This window comes from Ovis aries, chromosome 2, assembly GCF_016772045.2.
Source record: "Ovis aries strain OAR_USU_Benz2616 breed Rambouillet chromosome 2, ARS-UI_Ramb_v3.0, whole genome shotgun sequence".
In the NCBI taxonomy this organism is placed as follows: Eukaryota; Metazoa; Chordata; class Mammalia; order Artiodactyla; family Bovidae; genus Ovis; species Ovis aries.
Window position 1 is genome coordinate 59,424,039 of NC_056055.1, and position 13,572 is coordinate 59,437,610.

Genomic DNA, 13,572 nt, shown 5'->3' on the forward strand with positions numbered 1-13,572 from the left:
ACTAAATTAATTTTAATTAATAAGTTATTTCTTCACCCACCTGTAACATTTGATTTCCAGTACCATCCCTCAACCTGTAAGGTCTGATAACTCCATCTTCATTAAAGAACCTAGGGGGTCGCAGACTCTCCACTTCATCAGAAGTCTCTGTCGCTCTAGAGGGAAAATGTATAACTTGACTTTAAAAATTACTCAAAAACTCCTAGTATACTTTAAAATGCAACTATTAATACTAAAAAAGATCTTTTGGACTAAATGAGACCATTATCTCACTTCTCCATTTTAAAATCTGTCTTCTGACACAAATAGGGTAAGTTTTCTAGAAAAATGTAGAACTGCAAAGAAGTTTTTGTATAGATTCTCTTGGATTTTCTTTGTAGACGAGAATCAGAGAATCAGCATATGAGTACTGCTTTTTCTCTTCTGATTTAAGACTTTTAATTTCTTTTGCTTTTCCTATTTCTTACTATATTGCATTATTAGCTCCTCCAACACAATGCTAAAGATGGCACTCAGGCACCCCTCTCTTGTTCCTAACCTTTAAAAAGAAAGCTTCAAAGAGTTCTTCATGAAGTATAGATATCAGCAACTTTTTTTTTTAAGGCACTTCTTGTGAAGCCAAGTAAGTTAATTTCTACTTTTAGTTTCCTAACAGTTATTTTTTGGTCATTGTTACTGAAATCTTGAATGAGCAATGGATTTAAATAGGGAATTTCCCCCCGGTCATTGCTGTAATTCTATGGTTTATCTCCTTCAATCTATTCATGTTTTAAGTCACATTACATGATTTTCCAATGTTCAAATACCTTCACATTCCTTTCTGAGGCTTGATATGTACTGTTTGAAATACATATACACATTGCTGAATTTGGTAATATGTTAACATTTTTGACTGTATGGACATACATGAGATTGACTCACTTATTTGATCATTCACTCATTCAACAAATATTCACCCATTCAATAAATATTAAGAGCATATAATATATCCAGTGGTCATGTATGGATGTGAGAGTTGGACTATGAAGAAAGCTGAGTGCCGAAGAATTGATGCCTTTGAACTGTGGTGTTGGAGAAGACTCTTGAGAGTCCCTTGGACTGCAAGGAGATCCATCCAGTCCATCCTAAAGGAGATCAGTCCTGGGTGTTCATTGGAAGGACTGATGCTGAAGCTGAAACTTCAATACCTAGGCCACCTCATGCGAAGAGTTGACTCATTGGAAGAAACCCTGATGCTGGGAGGGATTGGGGGCAGGAAGAGAAGGGGACGACAGAGGATGAGATGGCTGGATGGCATCACCAACTCGATGGACATGAGTTTGAGTGAACCCTGGGAGTTGGCGATGGACAGGGAGGCCTGGTGTGCTGTGATTCATGGGGTTGCAAAGAGTCGGACACAGCTGAGCGACTGAACTGAATGTATCCATAGTATAAACATATACATATGGATCAATTCTCCAGGTAAAAGCAAAAATTGGCAGAATGGATAAAAAATGTGATCCAATTATATGCTGCCCATAAGAGGCTCATTTTAGAGTCAAAGACACAGATAAATTGAAAGTAAAAGGATGGGAAAACATATACAATGTAAATACCAAAAGAGAGCTGAGATGGCTCTACTAAATCAGAAACAATTAGACTTAAAAAATTCCTGTTAGACACAAAGAAGGACATTTTATTTAGAATTAATTTCTATTAGAATATAGTTCATTTACACAGTTGTGTTAGTTTCAGGTGTACAGCAAAATGAATCAGTTACACATACACATATATCCATTCTTCTTTAGATTCTTTCCCCATATAGGCCATTACAGAGTACTGAGTAGAGTTCCCTGTACTATATAGTAGGTCCTTACTATTATCTATTTTACATATAAAAGTGTGTATATGTCAAAGCCAATCTCCCAATTTATCCCTCCCTTTCCTACCCCTTGGCTTCCTTGGTATCTCAGATGGTAAAGAAACCGCCTGCAAAGCAGGAGACCCCGGTTCAATTTATGGGTTGGGAAGATCCTCTGGAAAAGGGATAGGCTACCCATTCCAGTATTTATGGGCTTCCCTGGTGGCTCAGCTGGTGAAGAATCTGCCTGCAATGCAGGAGACCTGGGTTCAGTCACTGGGTTGGGAAGATCCCCTGGAGAAGGGAACGGCTACCCACTCCAGTATTCTGGCCAGGAGAATTCCATGGACTGTATATAGTGCATGGGGTCGCCAAGAGTTGGACACCACTGAGCGACTTTCATTTTCACATTCCCTAACCCCTGGTAACCAGTTTGTTTTCTACATTTGTAACTATTTATGCTTTGTAGATAAGTTCATTTGTACCATTTTTGTAGATTCCACACGTACGCAATATCATATATTTGTCTTTGACTTACTTCACTCATTCTGACAATCTCTAGCTTCATCCATATCACTGCAAATGGCATTATTTTTTTCTTTTCTATGGCTAATAATATTCCATGTATATCTGTACCACATCTTCTTTACTCATTCATCTGTTGATGGACATTTAGGTTGCTTCCATATCCTGGCTACTATAAACAGTGCTTCAGTGAACACCTGGGGGGCATGTATCTTTTGGAATTATGGTTTTCTCCAGATAGAAATGCCCTTGAGTGGGACAGCTGTATCATATGCTAGCTCTATTTTTAGTTTTTTAAGGAACTCCCATATTGTTCTCCATAGTGGTTGTACTAATTACACTGTCACCAACTTGTAGGAAGGTTCGCTTTTCTCCACACCCTCTCCAGCATTTATTGTCTGTAGATTTTATTGATGATGGCCATTCTGACTGGTTGTAGTTCTGATCTGCATTTCTCTAGCATTAATAATCAGTGACACTGGGCATCTTTCCATGTGCTTTTTTAGCCATCACTATCTCTTCTTTTGAGTAATGTCTGTTTAGGACTTTCACACATTTTTTGATTGGGTTGTTTGTTTCTTTGCTATTGATCTGCATGAGTTGTCTGTATATTTTGGAGAATAATCCACTGTCAGTTTTCATTCCAAAGAAGCTCAGTTCAGTCAGTTCAGTCGTGTGCAACTCTTTGCGACCCCATGAATGGTAGCATGCCAGGCCTCCCTGTCCATCACCAACTCCCGGAGTTTACTCAAACTCATGTTCATCAAGTTGGTGATGCCATCCAGCCATCTCATCCTCTGTCGCCCCCTTCTCCTCCTGCTTCCAACCCCTCCCAGCATCAGGGTCTTTTCCATCCCAAAGAAAGTCAATGCCAAAGAATGTTCAAACTTCTGCACAACTGAATTCATTTCACAAGTTAGCAAAGCAATGCTCAAAATTCTCCAAGCTAGGCTTCAAATAAGCAGGATGACAATATATAGCCTTGACATACTCCTTTCCCAATTTGGAACCAGTCTGTTGTTCCATATCCAGTTCTAAGTGTTGCTTCTTGACCCGCAACAGATTTCTCAGGAGACAGGTCAGGTGGTCTGGAAAAGCTTTTAAGTTTAATTAGGTCCCATTTGTTTACTTTTGTTTTTATTTTTATTTTCATTACTCTAGGAGGTGGATCAAAAAAGATCTTGCTGTGATTTATGTCAGAGTATTCTGCCTGTGTTTTTCTTTAAAAGTTTTATAGTATCTGGTCTCCAGTTTAGTTCAGTTCAGTCGCTCAGTCATGTCTGACTCTGCGACCCCATGGACTGCAGCACGCCAGGCCTTTCTGTCCATCACCAACTCCCGGAGTTTACTCAAACTCGTGTCCATTGAATTGGGGATGTCATCCAACCATCTCATCCTGTTGTGTCTCCTCCTTCCGCCTTCAGATCTTTCCCAGCATCAGGGTCTTTTCAAATGAGTCAGCTCTTTACATCAGGTAACTGAAGTATTGGAGTTTCAGCTTCAACATCAGTCCTTCCAGGACTGATCTCCTTTAGGATGAACTGGATGGATCTCCTTTCAGTCCAAGGGACAATCAAGAGTCTTCTCCGACACCACAGTTCAAAAGCATCAATTCTTCAGTGCTCAGCTTGCTTTAGAGTTCAACTCTCACATCCATACATGACTACTAGAAAAACAATAGCCTTGACTAGATGGACCTTTGTTGGCAAAGTAATATCTCTGCTTTTCAATATGCTGTATAGGTTGGTCATAACTTTCCTTCCAAGGAGTAAGCATCTTTTAATTTCATGGCTGCAGTCACCATCTGCAGTGATTTTGGAGCCCCCCAAAATAAAGTCTGCCACTGTTTCCATATCTATTTCGCATGAAGTGATGGGACCAGATGCCACGGTCTTAGTTTTCTGAATGCTGAGCTTTAAGCCAACTTTTCCACTCTCCTTTTCCACTTTCATCACGAGGCTCTTTAGTTCTTTCTCACTTTCTGCCATAGGGTGGTGTCATCTACATATCTGAGGTTATTGAGATTTCTCACGGCAATCTTAATTCCAGCTTGTGTTTCATTCAGCCCAGTGTTTCTCATGATGTTGAATTAAATAAGTTAAATTTAAAAGTTTATAAACTGCATATAAGTTAAATAAGCAGGGTGACAATATACAGCCTTGACATACTCCTTTTCCTATAGTACAGTATCTGGTCTTACATTTAGGTATTTAACACATTCTGAGTTTATTTTTATGTATGATGTTAGGACAGAGAAGGCAATGGCACCCCACTCCAGTACTCTTGCCTGGAAAATCCCATGGATGGAGGAGCCTGGAAGGCTGCAGTCCATGGGGTCGCTGAGGGTCAGATACAACTGAGCGACTTCACTTTCACTTTTCACTTTCATGTATTGGAGAAAGAAATGGCAACCCACTCCAGTGTTCTTGCCTGGAGAATCCCAGGGACGGGGGAGCCTGGTGGGCTGCCATCTATGGGGTTGCACAGAGTCGGACACGACTGACACGACTTAGCAGGAGCAGCATGATGTTAGGAAGTGTCCTAATTGTATTCATTTACATGCAGCTGTTCAGTTTTTCTGGAACCACTCATGGAGGAGACTTTTTTCCATTGTATATTCTTGCTTAGTTTATCAGAGATAGGGTGACCATAGGTGCATGGGTTTATCTAGGGACTTTTTACCCTGTTCTGTTGATCTGTATCTCTGTTTTTGTTCCAGTACTATTCTGTTATGATTACTGTAGCTTTGTAGTATAGTCTGAAGGCAGGGATCCCAATTCCTCCAGTTGGTTTTCTTGTTCAGGACTGCTTGGGCTATCAGAAGAACTGTACAAAAAAGATCTTCACGATCCGGATAATCACGATGGTGTGATCACTCATCTAGAGCCAGACATCCTGGAATGTGAAGTCAGGTGGGCCTTAGAAAGCATCACTACGAACAAAGCTAGTGGAGGTGATGGAATTCCAGTAGAGCTATTTTAAATCCTGAAAGATGATGCTGCAAAAGTGTTGCACTCAATATGCCAGCAAATTTGGAAAATTCAGCAGTGGCCACAGGACTGGAAAAGGTCAGTTTTAATTCCAATCCCAAAGAAAGGCAATGCCAAAGAATGCTCAAACTACTGCAAAATTGCACTCATCTCACATGCTAGTAAAGTAATGCTCAAAATTCTCCAAGCCAGGCTTCAGTAATATGTGAACCGTGAACTTCCTGATGTTCAAGCTGGTTTTAGAAAAGGTAGAGGAACCAGAGATCAAATTGCCAACATCCACTGGATCATGGAAAAAGCAAGAGAGTTCCAGAAAAACATCTATTTCTGCTTTATTGACTATGCCAAAGCCTTTGACTGTGTGGATCACAAGAAACTGTGGAAAATTCTGAAAGAGATGGGAATACCAGACCACCTGACCTGCCTCTTGAGAAATCTGTATGCAGGTCAGGAAGCAACAGTTCGAACTGGACATGGAACAACAGACTGGTTCCAAATCAGAAAAGGAGTACGTCAAGGCTGTATATTGTCACCCTGCTTATTTAACTTACATGCAGAGTACATCATGAGAAACGCTGGACTGGAAGAAACACAAGCTGGAATCAAGATTGCCGGGAGAAATATCAATAACCTCGGATATGTAGATGACACCACCCTTATGGCAGAAAGTGAAGAGGAACTAAAGAGCCTCTTGATGAAAGTGAAAGAGGAGAGTGAAAAAGTTGGCTTAAAGCTCAACATTCAGAAAATGAAGATCATGGCACCCAGTCCCAACACTTCATGGGAAATAGATGGGGACACAGTGGAAATAGTGTCAGCCTTTTATTTTTTTGGGCTCCAAAATCACTGCAGATGGTGACTGCAGCCATGAAATTAAAAGATGCTTACTCCTTGGAAGAAAAGTTATGAGCAACCTAGATAGTATATTCAAAAGCAGAGACATTACTTTGTCGACTAAGGTCTGTCTAGTCAAGGCTACGGTTTTTCCTGTGGTCATGTATGGATGTGAGAGTTGGACTGTGAAGAAGGCTGAGCGCTGAAGAATTGATGCTTTTGAACTGTGGTGTTGGAGAAGACTCTCGAGAGTCCCTTGGACTACAAGGAGATCCAACCAGTCCACCTTAAAGGAGATCAGCCCTGGGATTTCTTTTGGAAGGAATGATGCTAAAGCTGTAACTCCAGTACTTTGGCCACTTCATGCGAAGAGTTGACTCATTGGAGAAGACTTTGATGCTGGGAGGGACTGAGGGCAGGAGAAGAAGGGGACAACAGAGGATGAGATGGCTGGATGGCATCACTGACTCGATGGACGCGAGTCTGAGTGAACTCCGGGAGTTGGTGATGGACAGGGAGGCCTGGCGTGCTGTGACTCATGGGATTGCAAAGAGTCGGACACAACTGAGCGACTGAACTGAACTGTGCTTCCATACAAATTGTAAATTTTTTCTAGTCTAATTCTGTGAAAAATGCATTAATTTCATAGGGATTTCACTGAATCTGAAGATTGCCTTGAGCAGTATAGTTATTTTGACAATATTTATTTTCCAATCCAAGAACTTGGTATATCTTTCCATCTCTTTATGTGGTCTTTGATTTCTTTCATCAGTGTCTTATAGTTTTCAAAGTACAGGTCTTTTGTTTCCTTAGGTAGATTTATTCCTAGATATTTTATTGTTTTCGATGTAATGGTAAATGGGAGTTTTCCTTGATTTCTTTTTCTGATTTTTTGTTGTTAGTGTATATGAATGCAAGAGATGTCTGTGTATTAATTTTATAGCCTGCAATATTACCAAATTCATTGATGAGCTCCAGAAGTTTTCTGATAGCATTTTTAGGATTTTCCATGTATAGTATCATGTCATCTGCAAACAGTGACAGTCTTACTTCTTTTCCAATTTGGATTCCTTTTATTTCTTTTTCTTCTCCGATTGCCATGTATAATTCCTTATTTTTACTGACTTTTGAGTTTATCTGATGACTATGATTCAATAATTATAGTTGTGAAACCAACGTTACAGGCAGAAGCAACTGAGGCTGTTTTCTAATCTTAACTTTAAACTAAAACAGTCAACACTGCATCATGGGAATAGTATGAAATAGCGACTTAAAAGGAGCAGCTCATTTAATGACAATGATTATTCCTATAGAACAGGAAGTGAAAGATAATACAAAAGAAAAAGATCAGGGAGATATTCACCCACCAACTTTGTAAGTTTGGTTTCTAAGTTAAATTCATTAGCATGAATTTAATCAGTTGTTTTATATGTTACAAACTTCTAGAATAGAGGCAGCAATAATGTAACTACTAAATTTTAGTCTTATAATAAATATAATTTGGAGGAAAAAAGAACATGTTTTAAAATTATTTGTACAAGTGACGAGAAACTGAAAAGATGTAATAGTTCACAGCAAATGAAATCATAAAGGAAGGTATGAATGCAAGCTGAGTTTGAACGAGGAATATAAAAAGTCATTCTTTACTTCTCAAAAAAGGAATTAGAGTATTACATTTGCTAATTTTATAACTAATGTACAGAATTACATTATTGTAAAGTATTTCAATCAAAGTAAGTAAAAAGCTGAATTTGCCAAACGTTTCCTCCCAAGGCTTCTGGGAATGAATGATGAATAAAGCAGAACTGAAGATGAAATGATGCAATGCCAAAAAGTATCAAAAGCAATTAGGAAGATCATATGTAACTTGCTGTTATTATTGGGTTCATAACTAAGTGCCCTGGGTCAAACAGATTTACTTCATTTCTCTTGGGTGAAGCATTTTACATCAGGAGAATTTACCTTTTTATTCCCTGAAATGTACTGCTAGCCATGTCTATGATGCCTCCAGTTGGCCTTGTCACTGCTCCAACTAAACCTTTCCCAACACCTTTAAAGAAACCAGTTGCTCCTTCTTTCTGAGCTCCTGGAAAGAAAAAATACAGAGTTTTTGACAACTGGATTAAGAATAAAAAAGGAATCAATTCATGAAATATATACATCACCCGAAAGAATTATTATACTCACCTTTGATTGGTTTTGTAACAATTCCTGTTATGCCACTTACAAAACCCTAGAGGAAAAGCACAAATGAAAATTTACAATAATCTGATGTGATACTTTGAAGAACCAAGTCTGGCTTACAAAAGAAATACAGAATGCTGCTTTCTAGATACCACAAGAATTAATGTATTTCCTACATATTTTATTTAAACAGAGTATTTTAAAGGCTATTGACATTTTTTTTATATATATGACAACCCCACTGCTCCTCTAACATCCAAATAATATTTGAGTGAATGCAAGTTTTCTATTTCCTTTCTCATAGAATGTGGCTTTAAAAGATATTCCTCAAATGTTCACAACTATGGGAAATTTCTTACAGAAACTAAGCCTTTTCCTCCACGAGTGATGCCTTCTCTAAGACCAGCTGGTTGCTTGTTCATGGCTTCTCTTCTCTTCTGTTGGTAGTCTTCATCCATAGTCATAGCTGCCACCCCTTTAGCCATAGCACTGGTGATTTTGGAGGCAGCACCAGCTAGTCCACCTGGCAAAATTATAACACCTTTAGTAAAAACCAAACATATCCTTACTTTCTAGCATAATGATCCTTGGTGGGCATTCTTTCTTACCAACAGCTCCACCAACTAGTGCTTTCAGTCCTAGTGCCATTCCTTCCACAAACTCTTCAGGACCCTGGATGGCTCCCTAGGGTCAAAATATAATAACAATAAATAAAGTTACTGTTATTTTTAAAGGTAAAAATTTTTAAAAATATACAGTGAAGGTAGTTGTGACAGAAAGAATAAAAATGTCCTAGAGAAACTGACATCAGAGGAAAGCTTCACATTAACAGAACGCTCAGATATTTCATGACTTTCGAAGTACAAAGGATAAAGTGCTGGAAGTTGATCCAAACTTAGAAAGGAATATGATTATTCACCAAAGTATACAAAAGATGCTTACATGGATTATAAGCTATATATGAGAAGGCAATCACAAACGACTCTTGAAAAATTTTCAGAAAAAGAAATAAAAACACTTTAATTCTTAGTATTTCTAATGTTTTAGATTACAGTGTACAAAATATATATCAAATGTATTTTATTTTTCATTTTCCTCTATGTTTAAAAGTCAAAGTGGGAGAGTTTTTAATGTTTTGACAGGAATTTTTAAGGGACATAGACCAATCATAATTTCTGCCACTGAATATCAAGATTGCTTCATACACTGTCAGCTTACATGGTTATTCTTACTGTCACACACCACTGTGCAAAGCAAGACCGCATGTCCATGGGAATCTTGATTCTACTATAGTGTAAACTTTATCCACTTTTAATATTCCAACAGATCACTTAAAATTTGGTATTTCTTAGTAAAGTCTTAGGTTTTGAAGGAAAAGGTAAACATTTCTTCCAAGATTTTGCAAAACCTCTTACCACTGTTTCAAAATTATGTCCTTTTGTTGTTTTCAACAATCTATTTACACCTACAATTCAAGTTAACAATTGGGATGCACCAAAGTATAGTTCATTTACAATGTGTTGGTTACCAGTATACACTAAAGTGATTCAGTTATATACACTTGTGTGTGTGTGTATATACTTCTTCATACTCTTCCCATTATGGTTTTTTACAGGATATTGAATAAACTTCCCTGTGATATATACAGTAGGACCTTGCTGATCATCTGTTTTATATAGCAACTTGTATCTGCTAAAGGAATGAATTATTTATTCAAAAGGATTAGTGTGATATATTGTACAAGATTAACTATGTTACCTGGTAAGGTTCATAAAAAAATGCTTCTACACCTTCAGAAAATTCTCTTATCAAGCCAAAGGGATTTCCCAAAACGTCAAGTCCAAGAATGAGTACATACATCTGTTTAATGGCCTAAAAATGAAATATAAACATCAGTCAAATCAGATAATCGAGTTAATATTTTTTTCCTTACATTTAGTACACATATCTAGTTTTTTTTTCAGGCTAACATTCTCACCAGCAATTTCAAACTATCCCATATCACCTATTCATCACTAGTCTTAGTTTAAAAAAGCAATTTGGTATTAGAATATCAGAAATAATATGACTCTATTTATATAGAGTTTTAGAATATTCAAAATACTTTCACTTTTACAACTATGTGTGACAGTTGTTATTACTGCCACCATTTTATAGACTATAGAAGCACACAGGTCAAATGATGCTGAGTCATATAAACATTAAAACTGAGATCCAAACCCAGATTTCTTTCTTTTTTAAAAAAACTTATTTATTTTAATTGGAGGCTAATTACTTTACAGTACTGTAGCAGTTTTTGCCACACACTGACATGAATCAGCCACAGGTGTACATCTGTCCCCCCGTCCCAAACCCTCCTCCCTCTTCATCCCATCCCCCTGGGCTGTCCCAGTGCACTGGCTTTGAATGCCATTTCATGCATCAAACTTGGACTGGTCATCTATTTCACATATGGTAATACACATGTTTCAATGCTATTCTCTCAAATCATCCCACCTTCGCCTTCTCCCACAGAGTCCAAAAGTCTGTTCTTTACATCTGTGTCTCTTTGCTGTCTTGCATAAGGGTCATGCTTACCATCTTTCTAAATTCTATATATATGCATTAATATACTATATTGGTGTTTTTCTTTCTGACTTACTTCACTCTGTATAATAGGTGCCAGTTTCATCCACCTCATTAGAACTGACTCAAATGTGTTCCTTTTTATAGCTGAGTAATATTCCATTGTGTATATGTACCACAACTTTCTTATCCATTCATCTGCCAATGGACATCTAAGTTGCTTCCATATCCTAGCTATTGTAAACAGTGCTGCAACGAACACTGGGGTTCAGTTCTGGTTCTCTTGGTGTATATGCCTAGCAGTGGGATTGCTGAGACATATGGCAGTTATATTTCCAGTTTTTTAAGGCATCTCCACACTGTTCTCCATAATGTAAACCCAGATTTCTTTAGTCATGCTCAGTGATCTGTCCACCATACAACAGTTATCCTAGTGCTCTGTCAGTTATACCATAAAATATAGAGATGGAGAAAAATCCAATAAATATCTAGCTTGACTAAACAGCTTAATTACATTAAAAATATCCTGTGTTCAGTTACTTACTGATAAAGAGTTCCCCTTGACCTATTTTTTTAAGTCAGTGAAGTGAGTTACTCAGTTAATTATTATTTAAAGATTTATATCTAGTTCACACTGATCCAGGAAGATTTCTGTCAAAGACTAAAAGTAAAGGTAAAATCTGAAATGGTAGTTGGGCTTAATTTCTTTCCACAATCCTGAGGAGAAAAACCAAGTTCTAAAATTTTGAAAATGGCTATTCATTTACTTGCCAAATCTAAATTATATATTACATACGTAGTTTCACTATTTTATATCAGTCTGTCCCTCTGTAAAATAATCTCAGACAAACCTGCTTTGAATAGTGTCTTATTACTTCAGACTGTAGTTCAGCTGTTGTATGGAACTGATAATTGAGTTCAAAAAATGCTAGCCTAAAAAGAAAACACAACAAAAAACACATAAAAATGCATATGGGTCTCACTCATGAACATATACTTCATTTCTCAATTCTGTCCTACTGTGGCCTACACAGAAAAAGCTTGATTCACTGAGATAAACAGAAGTTGCTCAAGAATGGCCAAGATTCAATTGCTGCAGGTTTTCCCTGATTAGCTGACAGCTGAAGAATCACCCTAAGTTTGTGTGTGTGTGCTCCGTCATGTCCGACTCCTTGCAACTCCATGGACTATGGCCCACCAGACTCCTCTGTCCATGGGATTGTTCTGGCAAGAATACTAGCAGGTTGCCATTTCCTCCTCCAGAGGATCTTCCCAACCCAGAGATCAAGCCCACACCTCCTCCCTAGGCAGAGGGATTCTTTATCACTGAGCCACAAGGGAGCCCTCACCATCATTTTATTTATAACCTGTTCACAGCATACACCTGGATCCACTAGTTGGGAAGTTTTATGCTAAGGCTACAGTCCATGGGGTCACAAAGAGTCGGACATAACTGAGTGACTAAACTTCCTTTCCTTCATGCTAAGGATAGGACAGCAGCAAGATTAGAAATCTCATCCAGTTTTTCATGTCTGCAAACGTATGTTTTTTTGACTATTTCCTAACTTTTATCTAGATTTACAGTTACCTCTTTGGACTCACTGATTCTCACTACTATTCTTAATAACAGTTCTAGGTGCTATCTGCAAAGGTCATTCTCATCTATAGACTCCAATCAGACTCTGAGTCTCTGATCAGATACTCCAATAGCTTACAGTATGACTCATTAAAGTATAAATTCTTGACTGTACCATTTAAACAGATTCCTTCATTTCTGCTATCATAGTATTTGTTTTCTCCTAGTTATATATGCTTTAAAGAGTCTTGATACCATAGGACTTAAAGTAACATCTTTAAAAGCACTACACATCACATCTTTGAGTATATACATCTTCTTAGGGATCCTTGCTTAAGTAAAAAAGGTATTATATAACACACAAACTTGCACAGCCTCTTTCTTTTTTCTTTTTTTGACCCTGCCATGTGGCGTATGGAATCTCTGGACCAGGATTCAAACCCTCTCCCTCTACAGTAGGAGCTTGGAGTTTTAACCACTGGACCACCAGGGAAGTCTCTGTCCCTCTGAATTGAGGAAATTATTTAATAGTTACTCTGCTATTTAATAGTTACAGCAATATATTAAATTATATTTAGCCTATGATCTGCAATGTAATTTACATACTTTTTTACTTACAAATTCTTAAAGTAAATATAAACATGGACTTTTTGTCAATATATAGATTTGAATTATAAACATACTTAAAAACTACATCTTGTACATCTGTGAGAGTGGCACCAATACTCTTCAGCAAAAGATTTAAAGAATGAACTGCCATCAGTCCTTCATGCTGTTCTGAATCTTTCGCTTCTTCACCGCCTGAACTCAGTGAAACACTTAAATGCAACTAAAGAGATAAAGAGATAAATATTTAAAGCACTTTCTTCATAATAACTCTTAAAATGCAATCTCATTCTAAATTTACTATACCATACATAAGATTTCAAATAACCTAGATATTAATTTTATTATAATTAATAAGTGGAATGTTAAAGGATTTTAAAATCTAAACAGCGCCTTTAAAAATTTTAAATCCAACAATGTAATGTATATTATTTAGCTCAATCCAATTCTTT

At 37.5% G+C, this 13,572-nt stretch overlaps 1 protein-coding gene across 3 annotated transcripts in view; it reads right to left on the reverse strand.

Moving 5' to 3' along the window:
- Positions 1 to 13,572, reverse strand: part of VPS13A (vacuolar protein sorting 13 homolog A) — a 270,963-nt gene that overhangs the window by 32,833 nt on the left and 224,558 nt on the right. For all 3 annotated transcript variants that reach the window (XM_027964486.2, XM_027964487.3, XM_027964488.3), the window contains exons 61-68: positions 13,198 to 13,343; positions 11,790 to 11,871; positions 10,132 to 10,245; positions 8,982 to 9,057; positions 8,733 to 8,896; positions 8,377 to 8,422; positions 8,152 to 8,275; positions 41 to 155 (exon numbers count right to left, since the gene is read on the reverse strand). In XM_027964486.2, the coding sequence (XP_027820287.2) occupies positions 41 to 155; positions 8,152 to 8,275; positions 8,377 to 8,422; positions 8,733 to 8,896; positions 8,982 to 9,057; positions 10,132 to 10,245; positions 11,790 to 11,871; positions 13,198 to 13,343 (867 nt within the window). The remainder of the gene's footprint in view (positions 1 to 40; positions 156 to 8,151; positions 8,276 to 8,376; positions 8,423 to 8,732; positions 8,897 to 8,981; positions 9,058 to 10,131; positions 10,246 to 11,789; positions 11,872 to 13,197; positions 13,344 to 13,572) is intronic.